A 14,531-nucleotide genomic window follows, 5' to 3' on the forward strand; every position below is an offset into this window, starting at 1 on the left:
GCACTACACAAGGTGACCATAAAGTTGTGACATAGATTTTGAAAGCAACATGATGGATTTGGAAGCTTCATTTCACACTCTAAGGTGGAGGTTTCAGTGAATTAAATGTGATTGATGAGCAAGACAGATGGAATTCCAGGGGCTGAGTGGATGACACTTAAATTCAGTTTTGAAGAAGAGACTAGTAAGACACGGAAACGTGGTTCAGTGAACTGGGGTCAGAGGTCTGGCCTTGAAATTCAACCTTAGAGGTGTGAACACAGCAAAGGTTCATCATAGTCTGGATGTGGACTTGGTCAAAAGTATCAGACCCACTTCTTAATAGCGCTACTGACCTCTAGTGGCCGCCGCTATTCATTACAACGTCATGCCTTGCCATATATATATAAAAAAATAGTAAGAAACGAGGACACATGCTGCGTTCAAGTCATCTGGGAAAATCTGATTTTATGGCTGTGTTTAAAAGCTCCCACTGAGCAGTATGAGCCAGTGCTTCATCCCTCGTCCAAACGTCATAACAGATTTTTGAAATGGCCCATAAGTCCAAAGGAGGGATGTTAGCAGTTATACTTAAAGCTTGGGTTGTAAATTCTAACATGAAGCAATACATGGTATTGTACTCAAAAGCACAATAAATTACAGTGCAATATAGTTTGGTGCTGGTCCGACCGGTCGAGGTAGATGGTCCAGTTAAATAGTTTTTTCTGTCCACAGTCACCAAAATTCTTCCTCGAATTTACCATGTAAAGTGAGTTGAGATAAAGCGTGTTGTGATTTAGCGCTCTACAAATAAAATCCAATTGAATAGTGCAAATAATACAATGTTTCAGGTCATATGGATGGCGGTAGGGGAGGGGGGGGTACACTGTGTCAGTACGTCATTGCTCCAGCAGAGGGCCTCAGTGAAAAGAGAAAAAAACTGCTGCTCATGGGTCACATGCTGTTTGAGTCAGTTCCACCCAGTGTCTGCTGCTGCCTCACAGCCCCTCTTGACGCATTTGGAAATGAGGAGCATGTTCGAGGCGAGGAGAGAGCAAACATTACGCACCGATATTGCGTAGATGCGCATGACGCTGCGGTTTAAATGTGACTGTCAGTCTGGTTTCTGCTTTTGTATCTGATCGATCAGGCGATTTAGCAGTGAAAAACTGTGTTGGTAGGTTGCTTTTATAAAGAATCTGTAAATGCTACAGTGAGAGACTGAAATTTAAAGGGAATGTGAATCTAAAAAAATATCTACATAGGCCTAAATATGGCCCAGAGCAGCGACCAGGACATCCTCTGATTTCAGCACCATGGAGAGCCAACTCTGCACTGACCAGAGCCATTTGACAGACATGTCTTCTTAACTGCATGCACACGCACATAGTGTCAGACCCACATGTCATGGTGTTTATTGTAGGGGCCATGAATCGTGACGCATCGTGGATTTGGATTGATACACTAAAATGTAATATGTAGTGTGGGGATGAGCACCCATTTATTATGTATTATACGTGTGTCTATGAATAATAAATCAAAGCATGTGTCATGTGTTGAAAGTCAATATTGCCATGCAGCACATCATACCTTGACATTCACATACATCAAGAACATGTGCCAGATTTTAACAGTTAGTGTTTCAAAACGTGTCGAGGCGATATAGGCTGCCCGTCATGTCTGAAGCTTATATCCTTATATATATGCTGGAGATAGCTGGGGTGGGGGGGTGGGGTCCGTGGTTAAGTAATGCCTCACGCGTTATGTAACCCACATGGGATGGTCGTCATATAGTGCGTGTGCTCTCGGCGGTCTCGCCTTTTGCCCAGTCATGTGTGCGTGTGTCCTCAGCCAGCTCGCAGCTCTCACACACATACACCCACACACACCCACCCCCGCACCCCCCCACACACACACACACAAAGACACACACACACACACACACACACACACACACACACACATCCCTCCTCCATCCTCCACCAGCATCAGAGGCTGAGCAGAGCGGAGACTGGCACAGGCGGAGGAGCATCAGCAGCGGAGCGACCCTTTGTGCTTCACCCATAAACGCGCATCCTTCTGAGACGACTCACCATCAGACATCCAGGTAAACATTTTATTTATTTCATAAAGACAATATTAACAATAATGCTTAACGCTTTGGGGTTAAATAATTAAAAATAACTATACCCACAGGATGAGAGCAGGTGTCTGACGAGGAGCTGTTTACAAGTTGAGGAACGACTCTTTTTTACGCACGTCATCAATGTTTTGGGTGGTGCTGGGTGAAATCTGGCCACATCTGGCTCCAAGTGGGATGTTTACATCGCTGCTGGTTAAACCCTGTATCTCCTATGTCTTTATTCTAGAGGCATCTGTTCGTTTCAGAAAAGAAAAAAACAAACATTGCCAGTATTACTGCGGGGGAGTCAGATTGAATAAAATCCCTCTGCTGGATACAAGCCCACTATGAAAAAAAAGACACTCAATGGAAATGGTTTTGAAGTGAGATGGTAAACAAAGGGAGGGATGTAAACATGTGGACGCATGAGGACGTCTTGGGTCCCAGGACCGCGGCTGCATTTAATGACTAAAATTAATTAAAAACAATTGATGAGACATTCAGGCATTTATTAATTTAATGTTATAATTTCATTGAATTTTATCAGGAGCAATGTTATTATAAATGACCCCCCCCCCCCCCCGGTTCATACCCCCTCTATAGAAAAAACAACAAGAAAGACATATGACTACTCTCCCTAGGATGATTCCTGGAAGTGAAAGAGATTATCCATGGAGTAATGACATCATGCAGTGATGATGCACTTTGTTTGAGGGCCAGTGAGCTCAGAGCTAGTGCTGTGATTGACGTGCTGCTCAGAAAAGAATGACATTGTTCTATTTTCGGAGGGTTATTATTGTCTGCATGGGTTTCATAGGCCTGGCACCTCATTAAGAGTCATATCAAATTAGAACAAAAAGGCTGATAGCATCGTGGAGTTAAATATGAAAACGGATTAAAGAGCCGCACATTAGTCCATGTGCATGCTCAACATTACAGAGCATTGTGGGATGGATTAAGAGAATCCATGCTGTTTCAAAAGTTGACCATCTGGATAAGGGCAATAGCTCAACTGGAAGCCTGAAGACTTGTTTACCAGTCATGTGCACATTCTCTCAGCCTCCCACTGACGGCACTTTTTCCCCACCGCTCTTGTTTTCTGAATCTATGCTCCCACCAGGCTCATGTATGTTTGAATGGCTTTTCACAGGGACTGTGGATCACAGGCAGTTTGTAATGCTCAGGAAACCTGGAAACCCTGTGTTTGCAGCTTAGATCATGGTTAGCCAGTCGCTCAGTAGGGAGCCAATCAACATTGTCTAGAGTAAAGTGGATGAGCACATTCATGATGCAGCTTTAAAGGGTCTACATTTTAGGACAATTAAATAAATACTGCACTATGTTTTTTTGCCTCCACCAACCAGTGCAGGTTTTGTCTACATAAAAAAATGTATTCCAGATCCATTTAGGTTTCATGTGACAAGCTCCTTAGAGACCATTGGTCTAGCACTAGAGACAATAACAGGAGAGGATTCCGAAATGCATTGGTGGCATTTGTCTGTAGGATGCTACAGTTCTACACAGATTCCATAACTCGTCATGTTCCAGGTTTTACGATCCTCCACGGCTACTTGTGGCTGAATTAATTTATTAATTTCACTTCCTGCTTTCTCATTATTATTTTATGTTATTTATTTAATTATTTCTCCCCCATTCATCCCCATTAGCTTTTACATCGTTTTCCGCACAATATTATTGTATATCAATCATCATGGATTCATCCTGCATTTTGTTTTTATGATTAACACTTCAGTTCAACAATACTTTGATAAACAATAACAGCCTGGGCAACGATAGAAACACAAAGAGGAACTTAAGCAATAAAATAAGGAAATGTACATAAATACACGTACACCATATACGTAAAATTAAATGAAACAATGAAAATAAATTGATGAATAAATATAGGATTCATTGTGGCTTTATGGCATTATACCCTTGCTGCTACCATTAGGTTTTTACTCTTTGAAAGAAAAGGTTTTACTAGAGGAAAATGATTATAAAGTGCCAAATATACCACAGCCCTGCTAGAAACGACTGAAATATAAGTCAGTAGTGCTTTGATAAGTACACAGATGTTCCTGAAGGCCACACTCGCCTGCACAGGGACAGAACGTTCAGTCACTCTGAGAAAAACCCTCACACATCACTTCACCTCGGCACACTCTAGATATTCTTTCAGTGATGGACAGAATCTCAGGAGCAAGCTACACTCCAGAGTTTCACATAATTGGTTCCATCTTACTGGAGTTATCCGTACAGCGCTTCCTCCCAATGGTTGCTAAGACTGTTGCTAGGGTACAGCTTTTGATGCCTATATAATCTGATTTTGACAAGCCAGTGCACCAGGCAGTTTTGCATTGCTACAGTAAAGTGATGCTGTGGGAATGCATGAGCGCTAAATAAAAACTGAAACAGTAAGAAAGGTGGTGCAGAACCACCTGGAGCTCAGATCTAATTTGGACTCTGACGACAGGAGGTGGAGTTTGATTCCTCCCTGTTCTATTTTTGTAAACCCCTGTGGTCCTGTGCTCCTCTGTGATTTGAATGAAGAGGATTTTTGCAAAAGTCGGAACTGCTAAAACAGGGATGTGGCTGATTAGGGTCATGAATTGGGAATTTAATTATCATTATGATGGACGATTTGGAGGGGAATCTAGGTCATCAAGTTTGAGACTGACGCGTTTAAAAAAAATCTGAATGAAGCTACAGGGAAGACTCACAACAGCAGTTCACAGGCCTTGGGGTCAATGACATCATTCCTGAGAAAAAAAAATATAAAAACACATTATGCTCTTATGCAACTGAACCTCTTGGCGATGATGCTTGGAGGCAATCAGCAGGAGAAGGGAGGTGAAGTGATTGTATCAAGTTTATTCAAGCATGAGAGGGAATCTGCATTATTTAGCATTAAGGCATCAATAAGAAATGTCTCTTTCTTGTTTAGATGTGGGAATGAAAATTAAAAGTTTGAAAAGGGAATTTAAGATTTCTCCATATCTCACTGATAGAAGCACTTTGTAGCTTTTGGGAGGCAAAGTTTTGACTGAGGTTTAGAATAACAGAGGGAAGTTTAGACACCACTCTTCTTTTACTGTGCATCATATCGGATCGTCTCAATCAGGAACGACCTTTCTTCTTCAGAGCTGTGTCTCAGCAGACTTTGGGTCATTTAATAAGATCTTTGCATACTGGAGATTTGCATTTGTCAACTGTTTTTAGCCACGGTAGCAGCATGTCTACTGTGGTAATTTCAGTCTGGAGATCAGTCCGTTACTTTAGTCCAGACTGAAGAATTTCAACAGCAGGGGCGGATATAGGAGGGCACTGATCCCCTAACCTTTTTTTTTATATATACATATTCAATGATGTGTTGCTTTGCTCAAAGCTATAGACAAGCTATATAACAGTAAACAAGGAATGACTTGATTGTGCACTTTACTGAATCAGGAATTGTGCAGATCATATAATTTCCCCCTCTTTGTAAATTGTGGCTTCTTTATGGTCCCTGATTTAGAAAAATCCTAGATCAACTACTGCTCAGCAGCTCACATAGCTCCTCTAGCGCCAACATGAAGTCGGCATTTGTGATTCAGGGTCAAATATCTCAAACAACTATTGGATGGATTGTCATTAAATTCCGTAAAGACATTCAAGATACTTAAAGTATGCAATAATATATCTCAGTATTTTTTTGATGAATTGCCATGACCAATTTTTTAGACCAATTACCCCTGAAGACGTACACTAATGACTTTGGGGATTTAAGTGGCGATTTTTAGTTGACCTATTTAACAAATTATTACTTCAAATGAAGGTAAATGGTTGTTTATTTTCAGCTGTGACGCACATTATTAGTTTCATAAGGTCTTAAAGACAGTGTGTGCTGGTTTTGGGCTTGTGCCATCTGCATCAGGCAGGGTGTGTGTGTGTGTGTGTGTGTGTGTGTGTGTGTGTGTGTGTGTGTGTGTGTGTGTGTGTGTGTGTGTGTGTGTGTGTGTGTGTTTGTGTGGCAGTGGGTGGGATTTAGTGGCGTAACACAGTTCAGACAGAGGACACTTGTTTCGTATAGGGTTCAAGGGCAGCGTCTAAATGCTGCCACATACTCAGTCCACAGAAAAATGACCGCTGATTTTTCTCCTTTTTTCACTTGATCAGAGGAAAACGCTTCGTGAAGCACAATGGGACCGTTCCAAGAATATGAGGTGAGTCTTATTATTGCTACTGTGTGTTGAATCTAAAAAGTAATTTCACATGATTAATAAAAAGATGGAAATAAAACTAAGTGGGGCTGGGCTTCCTGAAAATTACAGTATGTCCCTGCCTGTAGCTCTGACAGATGTTACTCTGAACAGGAAAAGAAGTCGCCCGAGAAGGGAAGCCCTCCCAGCCGCATCCCACGCTTGGTCCTCCACCCTTCTCCCCCAAAGGACAAAGGATCACCTCAGTCCGATTCACCGTTTTCAGAGGAGTGTGACATCAGCTCCGACCACTCCAAGAGAACCATCAGCAACAACAGCTTTTGCTCTGGTAAGACATTCAAGTCTAGTTCTAAGTTCATACTGATCATAAAAAACAGGAGCCATTTATTTACAGGTTCCCTTAGGTGCAGGGTTGTATTGCAGTGCTCTAGGTTGAAACATAAAACTCTATTCACTAGCAAGGACCACACCACAACAATACGTGATTTAAAGGTTTGAATGGAAATTGTTATATTGCTTGTTGTATGAGCTATTTCATAAGTTTGATATATTCTTATTATTAATTATTGTTTGTTTTTCATTTAATTTTTTTGAAACTAGGGGGCACTAGGGTCTAGACCAGGCAGGTTTCAAGATAAAGGTAGCAGGTGTGTTAATGAGGAAAAGCACATGTATATATTTTCTTTTAAACGGAAAACCCTTCATTGTGTGAAGGGGTTGAGATGCAGATACGAAGAACAAGAAATGCACGATATGCACCAAACTGAATAATAAGGAATGAGGGAGGGGGGGAAGAGAGGAGAAATGGATGAGGGTAAGGATGAGGGAGAAGGATAAAGGGAGGAGGGACGGAGGATGAGGGGATAAGGGAAGGAGACTGACAGGATGGGGAAAGGATAAAAAAGGGATGTCGGTAAGGATGAGCAGAAGTATAGGGATGAGGTACAACGGTGAATCGATGAAGGGAAGGTAAAGGTGTGTTGAAGAATCTGATACAAAGAGAGCATGATTGGTTGACAGGGTAAATGTCGGCTTGACAAGTGGATAGAGTTGTTGTTGAGGTGTGGCCCTGCTCTCGAACCAAGGTAACATCATATGTGATGAAAACAGAACCTTTGATTCATTTTTTAAAGCAAAGCATGCAGGAATAAAATCTACCAGAAAATGTGTATATGTTTATGTATGTTCACCCAAAAGTTACAAATAGAGCAAATATGACACCTGATAGTTTGTGTCAGTGTGTGCACAGTGCGTGTGCATGTGCATGTGTGTGTGAGTGTGAGTACACAGCTTAAATCACAATAAAGGCACCACTTGATAACCACTCTCTGAAAGTGTCGAGCCTTTGTGAAAGCCGTGGTGCTATCTGTCAGACGACACCCCGGGCTGAACCTTGAGCTCTGACTGACTGCCTGCCTGCTTGTATCCACTGCCTGCCCCGCACTGCCTGTTCGTGCGCTATTACTGTCTGTGTACCTGTCCACAATAGATGACACCGGCTGCCCCACTAGTCAGTCTGTGTCCCCCTCCAAAACCCCGTCAGGCTCCGAGCAGAGTCCCCACAGCTCGCCCACACTACCCGAGCGCAAGGCCAAAGTGAAACGTGTGAGGGTGATGGCCGAGGGGAGCGGCGACCCACGGAGCGCGCACCGGCACAAGAGGGAGATGAGGTCGGCCATGAAAGCCAGAGGTGAGCAGAAACACAGAGATAAAGATAAATGAGAAGAAAATGGTGAAACACATAATAAGAGAAAACAGAAAGACAATCAACAGCATTTGAAATCTTCACTTTAGTCCTTAATTAATAATGATCCTGGGAATAATCTGCATTTGTGTATTTTCTCTTTAGTTTATGAGTGCTGTTATTCCATGTGCACACTTATATACAACAAACTGCATATATATATATATATATATATATATATACACACTCCTGCATGCCAGTGTTTCCTTTAAGACCAAAGTACAATAACAGTGTACATATCCGCAGCAGTCCAATTCTCAGGCACGTTGACTTGAGCAAGCAGTGACTCTGAAGGAGAATAATTAACTGTACTGTATCTGTGCTCTGTTAACATTCATCAGAAACAGTTAATTCAGCTCCCTTTTCTAATCTGTCTCATTCTGGGGGGCTTGAGAGAAAACTGCTTGATCCAGAGTCAAAATGAGGCCGAAAGCTGATTGGTGGAGGAAAAGGATTGGGCTCAGGCAATTTGGCTGATTAGCAGGAGGTCCCCACGCTCACTGTTTGTGCACAGGCAGCTCAGTTGACTCACAAAGTGGTGGAAGATCACTTAGTTTTCTACAGGGTTTTTTTCTCACAATTGTCACCGTACACATAACTATGGTTTTGTTTGATGGGAAGAGATGCTGGTCAGGTATGACTTTAAATTCAACCTTCAATGATGTCAAACAAATATTGTAATATATATTGATATACTAGTTTTTCCTCTGTTTTGTATAATTATCAGGTTCAAGGCTTGAGTACTGTGCAGAGTTCCTTTGTGTAAAAAAGTGATTGTGTTGCAGCATGTGAGCAGATTGTGTTGGCATATAACTACTAGATGTGATTGGCTAATTGAAGTGGTTTATTCCTACCTCAGTCCAAGACAGGTGTGTAGATCAAGTGAGAGTATCTGTCTGAGAATCTAGAAAAAGGATGTATATGTGTTCATGTCAAAGTAAATGTACAAATATAGAGCTAAATTTAAATGAGAAAATAACTGTTCACAAATGAAAATGTGAATGAGGGAAACTGGTCCAAAAAATGCATTTGTTTTTAAATTTTTCAGGCAAAATAGGTGAATCAAGCTTTGTCACTCTTAAATCTGGTGTTACATTTGTGCATAAGAATCATAAAGTCAAACAGTCCAACGTTTTCTAGCCCTGGCCGCCACTGAAGTTATTGAAAGCTGCTTTCAGACATGCATTTAACTCCTCTGGACGGATCATGTCTGAAAATGTCAAAACACACCAAATGCAGGCTTTAGCAACAAAACCCCTGAAAGTATTGAATTGGGGAAGATTCCTTATCTGTCTAATTTCACCTATTCATTCAAAGAGGAATTATGTTAAATCCTCTTCACTTCAGACTATGAACACGTTGATGCGTTTCTCTGCAGGTAGTGAGGCAGACTTCAGCTCCTCCAGCAGCACGGGCAGCCTGAAGACCAGGGAGGGCCTCACTTCAAACTCAGTTGGAAAGAAAGTTCTTTCACGAAGGTATGAAATTCAACATTTTTATCATCCTGATACTTTACTGGGTCACTACTAGACTGGGAAAAAAAATTGAGCTTAACTAATATAGAAATATTTATTGTAACAGAAGTTGCACTAGGCCCTCAGTGTTCCCATTTCCAAGAAGGTATCTGCAGAGTAATCTTTTTGTTAAATAAATACCTAAAAGTGGCTTAATTTCTTCAGAATGCACAAAAGCTGAAACAATAATCCTTAATTTCCTGAATGTCCCTTTACAAAAATATATAATCAAATGACAGATTTCTAACCTAAACTCCATAAATAAGAGAAATCATTATATCCATTAAACAAAAAAGGACTTCTCCCTCCTCCTACTCTGCTGCTACTTCAGTTGATCAGCACAAGTTGCTGAGTTGGATTTTTTCAAGACTTTTCTAACTTGCATATTATTTTACAAATGTGATCAAACTAATATTCACATAATTCACAAACTCTGGGTCGTTTTTTATGAGGAGGGAGGGAGGTTGCTGTCAACTGGAGTTTAAAATGTCTTCTATAAAGGAATGGACCAATCCAGTGGCAGCAATCTTGGTAAACAAGCCAATCAAAGGGGCCCCGCCTGTCTCAGCACTCACACACACTAAGGGAAGGACAGAAGGATTTGACAGTTTACAAGGACATGGGTTCACAAATTAACCTAGGGTCAGAACATGCATATAGCCTATTTCATATTTTGGTATATTTTGAATTAACACTTGAGTTCTTCTTGTGGATGTTTTGAATTAAATTCAATCTAGTCGTTGTGGCCACATCAGACCGCTCCCAGTGTTCAAACCAGCCGGAAGCTTGACAGCCAATCGTGATGCAGAGCTGTACGCTCCCTACAGGACTCCGCCCAGGCCTGCCTCCTCAACCAATAGCAGCAGCAACTCCAGCCCCACCTCCAGGTACCAAACATGGTTTCCAGTCACTGCGACCTCCTGGACGTGTCTAACCCCTCCACGTTTCTCCACTTGGATTCTTTACAAACCCAACATTCTCTGCCTGAGGGAGAAGTTAGTAGATTTTGGAGACTGGCAGATTTTGGATAGTGGCTCAGGGAAATTTGCAGCATAATGATGAGTGAGTGAGTGGGTGGCTGGATTAGGCTCAGACTTTTTTTTATCATTACCCCTCTTGCATCTGGCTGGGATTATATCGGTCATGATTTGGCTGTGGCCAGGATTAATGGGGGATTGAATAAAAAAATGTCTGAATATGGTACCCAGAGAGCGACCATACTGGCTGAGGCCAACTCGTAACTGGATTAGAGTGAATGCACCTTGGTTTGGAAGAGAGAAGAGGGTCATAAATATTTCAGACTAACAAAGCCTGGAGCTTGTAAGTGTGGACCACCATGAATTTCTTACATGGTGCTCCAGGCTCCGAGTTACCAGGAGAGTTTATTTTATAGGTTTTATTTCTGTAGGCCTGCTTAGCCCTGTATATGGGTACACCTACAAATCCTGTTCGCAATATGAATAACAAAGCCTTTTGAGTTGCAGAATCTGCCCCCTTCATCCTATCACATTGTATTGTCAGCCTTTCTCTCCCTGGCCTGGTTAAGTGTCATGTGACATCTTTCAGTTTCACATGCTACTTTCTCCTGGGCTGTTCTATTTCTGGCAGGGATGCATTGCACTCTCTCATCAAAGCCTCGAGTATCCCAGGTTGCTAGGATGCAGTGCGACAGGAAGAGAGGGGGCGCTTACATGCTGCTTTGCATATTGTCCAAATCCACCCAGTCCTCCTCTACAGATAAAAAAAAACCCAAATCCTTTCTCACTCGGAGCATAAAACCCTGATCATAGAACATGCAAAGAAGATTTGAATGCTAATGTAATTAGCCTGTAGATTAACGATTTGTTTTCAGTGAGGTGATTTCCTTCCTTGCTAACTCTGCTCTGATAAAGCAGCATTTTAGGGGGTTTTGCCCTCTAGGCTGCTTGCTAGTAATCCTGTGTCAGACAGTAATTCCAGGCTTCAGAGAGCATCTGCCCAAACAGCACTCTCGGCCCAACTAATTACCCTCTGCGGGGAGCAATTTCTACTCTGAAATGTCAATTTGGTTTGTTTTCTGCTGTTGGCTTCAAAATGTCTACTTGGGCATCTGATGGATATGGTCATTCTAGAGGGGTGAACGAGACCTTTGACTAACAGTATAATTGTATATGTGCCAAACAGAAGAGCCAACCTGGGCCACTACCACTCCTGTGGAGACAACCACGGCATCAGACCCCCGAATCCTGAGCAGTACCTCACCCCTCTGCAGCAGAAGGAAGTGGCCATCAGACACCTGAAGACCAACCTGTTGGATTCTGAGAACAGAGTCCATGACAGGTCAGTTAAGATTCAGCAGCACGGTAGCTCCCATTATCGTATCTGTAGGGTTTTATGGTTTTAAGGCAGGATGATGGTGATCATACAGTGGTCACGGATAGCGGTCATATCAACACTAAATATAACATTGAAAACAAACAACAGCCTGATGGTACTAGAGGAATTTGATCAAGTAGTAGGGTTTAGCTTTCGGGTCTAGAAAAGAGAGAATAATCGGAGAGGATTGATACCAAGCGCCATGTTTAAAAATAAAGCCACAGGCCATTTAGTTTAGGATTAAGAATGAAAAGTTAAATCTTAACTGGGACGGGGTCAACCCGCAGCTTGAAATCTGTACGTCTTTATCTATAGAAGTGAATGTGGAGCAAAAAAACTGACTGGATTTATGAGAGTTGGATGTTGTTTCCTTTGGACGGAGCCAAGCTAGCAGTATTCCAATATTTCAAGGCTTTGCGCCAAGCTAAGCTAGCCAGATGCTAGCTGTAGCTTCATATTGCAGATGCATAGAAATGAGACTAGTATTGTCCTTCTTATATCTTCCAAAATGTTAAACAACTGCATTAACTCTCTACATGTTCTTCTCTTTCTTAGAGAGACAGAGGTTGAGGAGCTTAAGGTCCAGCTTGGCAGAATGAGGGAGGACTGGATTGAAGAGGAGTGTCACCGGGTTGAGGCTCAGCTGTCCCTCAAAGAGGCTCGCAAAGAAATCAAACAGCTACGTCAAGTGGTGGAGACCATGAAGAGCAGCCTTATGGAGAAGGACAAGGGAATACAGAAGTACTTCATTGATATCAACATTCAAAACAGGAAGTTGGAGTCTTTGCTGCAAAGCATGGAGCTGGCCCAGAGTGGTACCAGCCTTCAAGATGAGACCACCTTGGATTTCATCTGTGACAGCCCTGAGAGGGGTGGGAAGAAGATGGAAGGGGAAGAGGAGGTTGGGTTAGGGGAGCTGGGGAACCAAGGTGAGGAGGCAATGGCAGACAGTGGGCTGCTGTTTAATGATGAGATGGCGAACAGAGCAGACATTTTGGAGCAGGTTTTCATGTCCACAGCGGTAGACTTCAGTCAGGACTCTATTGAAAATCTGAGAGCTGAGGCTGTGCTTGAGGTGTCTACATTGATAGAAGAGGAGCAGTTGTTTGAATCTACCGCACCTACAACAGCTCCACCAAAGGCACTTTCAACAACAATCGACATATCTTCAATCAGACCCTCCCAGCAGACCACAGAAGACAAAACAATCCAGACCGACACAACGAGCATGTCTCCAGACCTGCAGTCTCTCCTGCTCCAGCTGCTGAAGTTCCATGGGTCCACAGCAGGCAACACAGCTCTATCAGCCTCAAGCAGCCTTCAGGGCCTCACAGACCTTCCAAATCCCACTCCAAACACTGATCTCCCTGACTTCTCTCTTCACCCACCCGACGTGCCCATCCCTGTTCACCCAGAGAGTCCTGACACCTCCACTGATTCCGGCATGTGCTGCTCAGAGCCTGCACAGAGCCGACGGTTCATGGAGGAGCTGGACTTTGCAGTCGACGACAAGGAACCTATCCTGTCACCGGGACTGGACGTGGTTGGCAAAAGTTACTGGAGCAACAGCTTCCTGGTGGATCTGGTGGCAGTCGCAGCTCCTGTGTTACCCACGGTGGCCTGGCTGTACTCCAGACATGGTGTAGATGGAAGTTCTCCGGTATACAACATCGCTGCTCTGATCAGGGGCTGTTGCATCATGGGACTGCACTCTCTTCGTCACGTCACTCACAGGCCCAATGCGTAGTGGCTTCCAACCTGCATGCACGCGCCTAACCTTGAAGTAAAAGCACTTAAGCATCTTTTTCGAGAATTTGTTTGACATTATTTTTTTTACACCGGATATCAGTTATTTTGGTTCCAACACTGTTACTTTGCACTCTAAAGTTACCAAACTGGTGACATTTAAGGGATAATTTATGGGGGTTATATATTTATTTATTTATTTATCATATACATATATAAGCTGATCATCTGGGTAGATGGTTTTGTGTTATCATCGTCCTGTTTTGTCCCTCGTTTTCCTTGTGTTTGGACAAAAAAAACGTTTTGTGTTAAGGGATGGGAATTTTGGAAGGTGAAAGACTGAATGTTAGTTTGTGTTTGACAGGTTCTGCAATTGCAACAGTTTTGAGTTATTGTTGAAAAAGAAACCTTAAACCTTCAGCCAAAGCTTTAATGTAAGTTCACTGTTAATGTTTTGTGAAATTATTTTTACGTATTTTCTTTCCTCCCTGGGAGTAGAGCTTTATTCAGTACAGCCTGTGTATTGTCCATAGAAATAAGTTGACGCTTCAAAGCAACTGACACTTGTTATGTGCCTGAGCTATGTGCAATACTGGTGGTTTACATCAAATGTCCTTGTATCTTTATTATTAAAGCATGATAATTCTAGCCACACGTTGTGACTCCTTATTTGTTTTAACTTTTCGGTTATGTCTTGGGTTTTGAAGGTTGTCAAAGTTCCACTTATGTAAGCAGCCTGTGCAAAAGTATTGCAGGAGACATTTGTACAAGATGTTAATATTAATTAATTAATGAAATGCGGGGAGAGGGGCATATTGCCTGATCCCAAACGCAGCTAAGAACTGTCCTCATGATTGCTCATCTTACGT

General features: G+C 42.4%; 1 protein-coding gene across 1 annotated transcript; it reads left to right on the top strand.

Moving 5' to 3' along the window:
- The first annotated feature begins 6,282 nt into the window (after positions 1-6,282).
- sybu (syntabulin (syntaxin-interacting)) lies at positions 6,283-13,663 on the top strand. The gene is made up of 7 exons (XM_061082001.1): positions 6,283-6,306; positions 6,457-6,631; positions 7,793-7,993; positions 9,426-9,525; positions 10,299-10,448; positions 11,725-11,880; positions 12,472-13,663. Exons 1-7 carry the CDS (start codon positions 6,283-6,285, stop codon positions 13,661-13,663), a joined length of 1,998 nt encoding a protein of 665 aa, XP_060937984.1.
- The last annotated feature ends 868 nt before the right edge of the window (positions 13,664-14,531 follow it).

Source organism: Limanda limanda, chromosome 11 (assembly GCF_963576545.1).
Source record: "Limanda limanda chromosome 11, fLimLim1.1, whole genome shotgun sequence".
NCBI lineage: Eukaryota > Metazoa > Chordata > Actinopteri > Pleuronectiformes > Pleuronectidae > Limanda > Limanda limanda.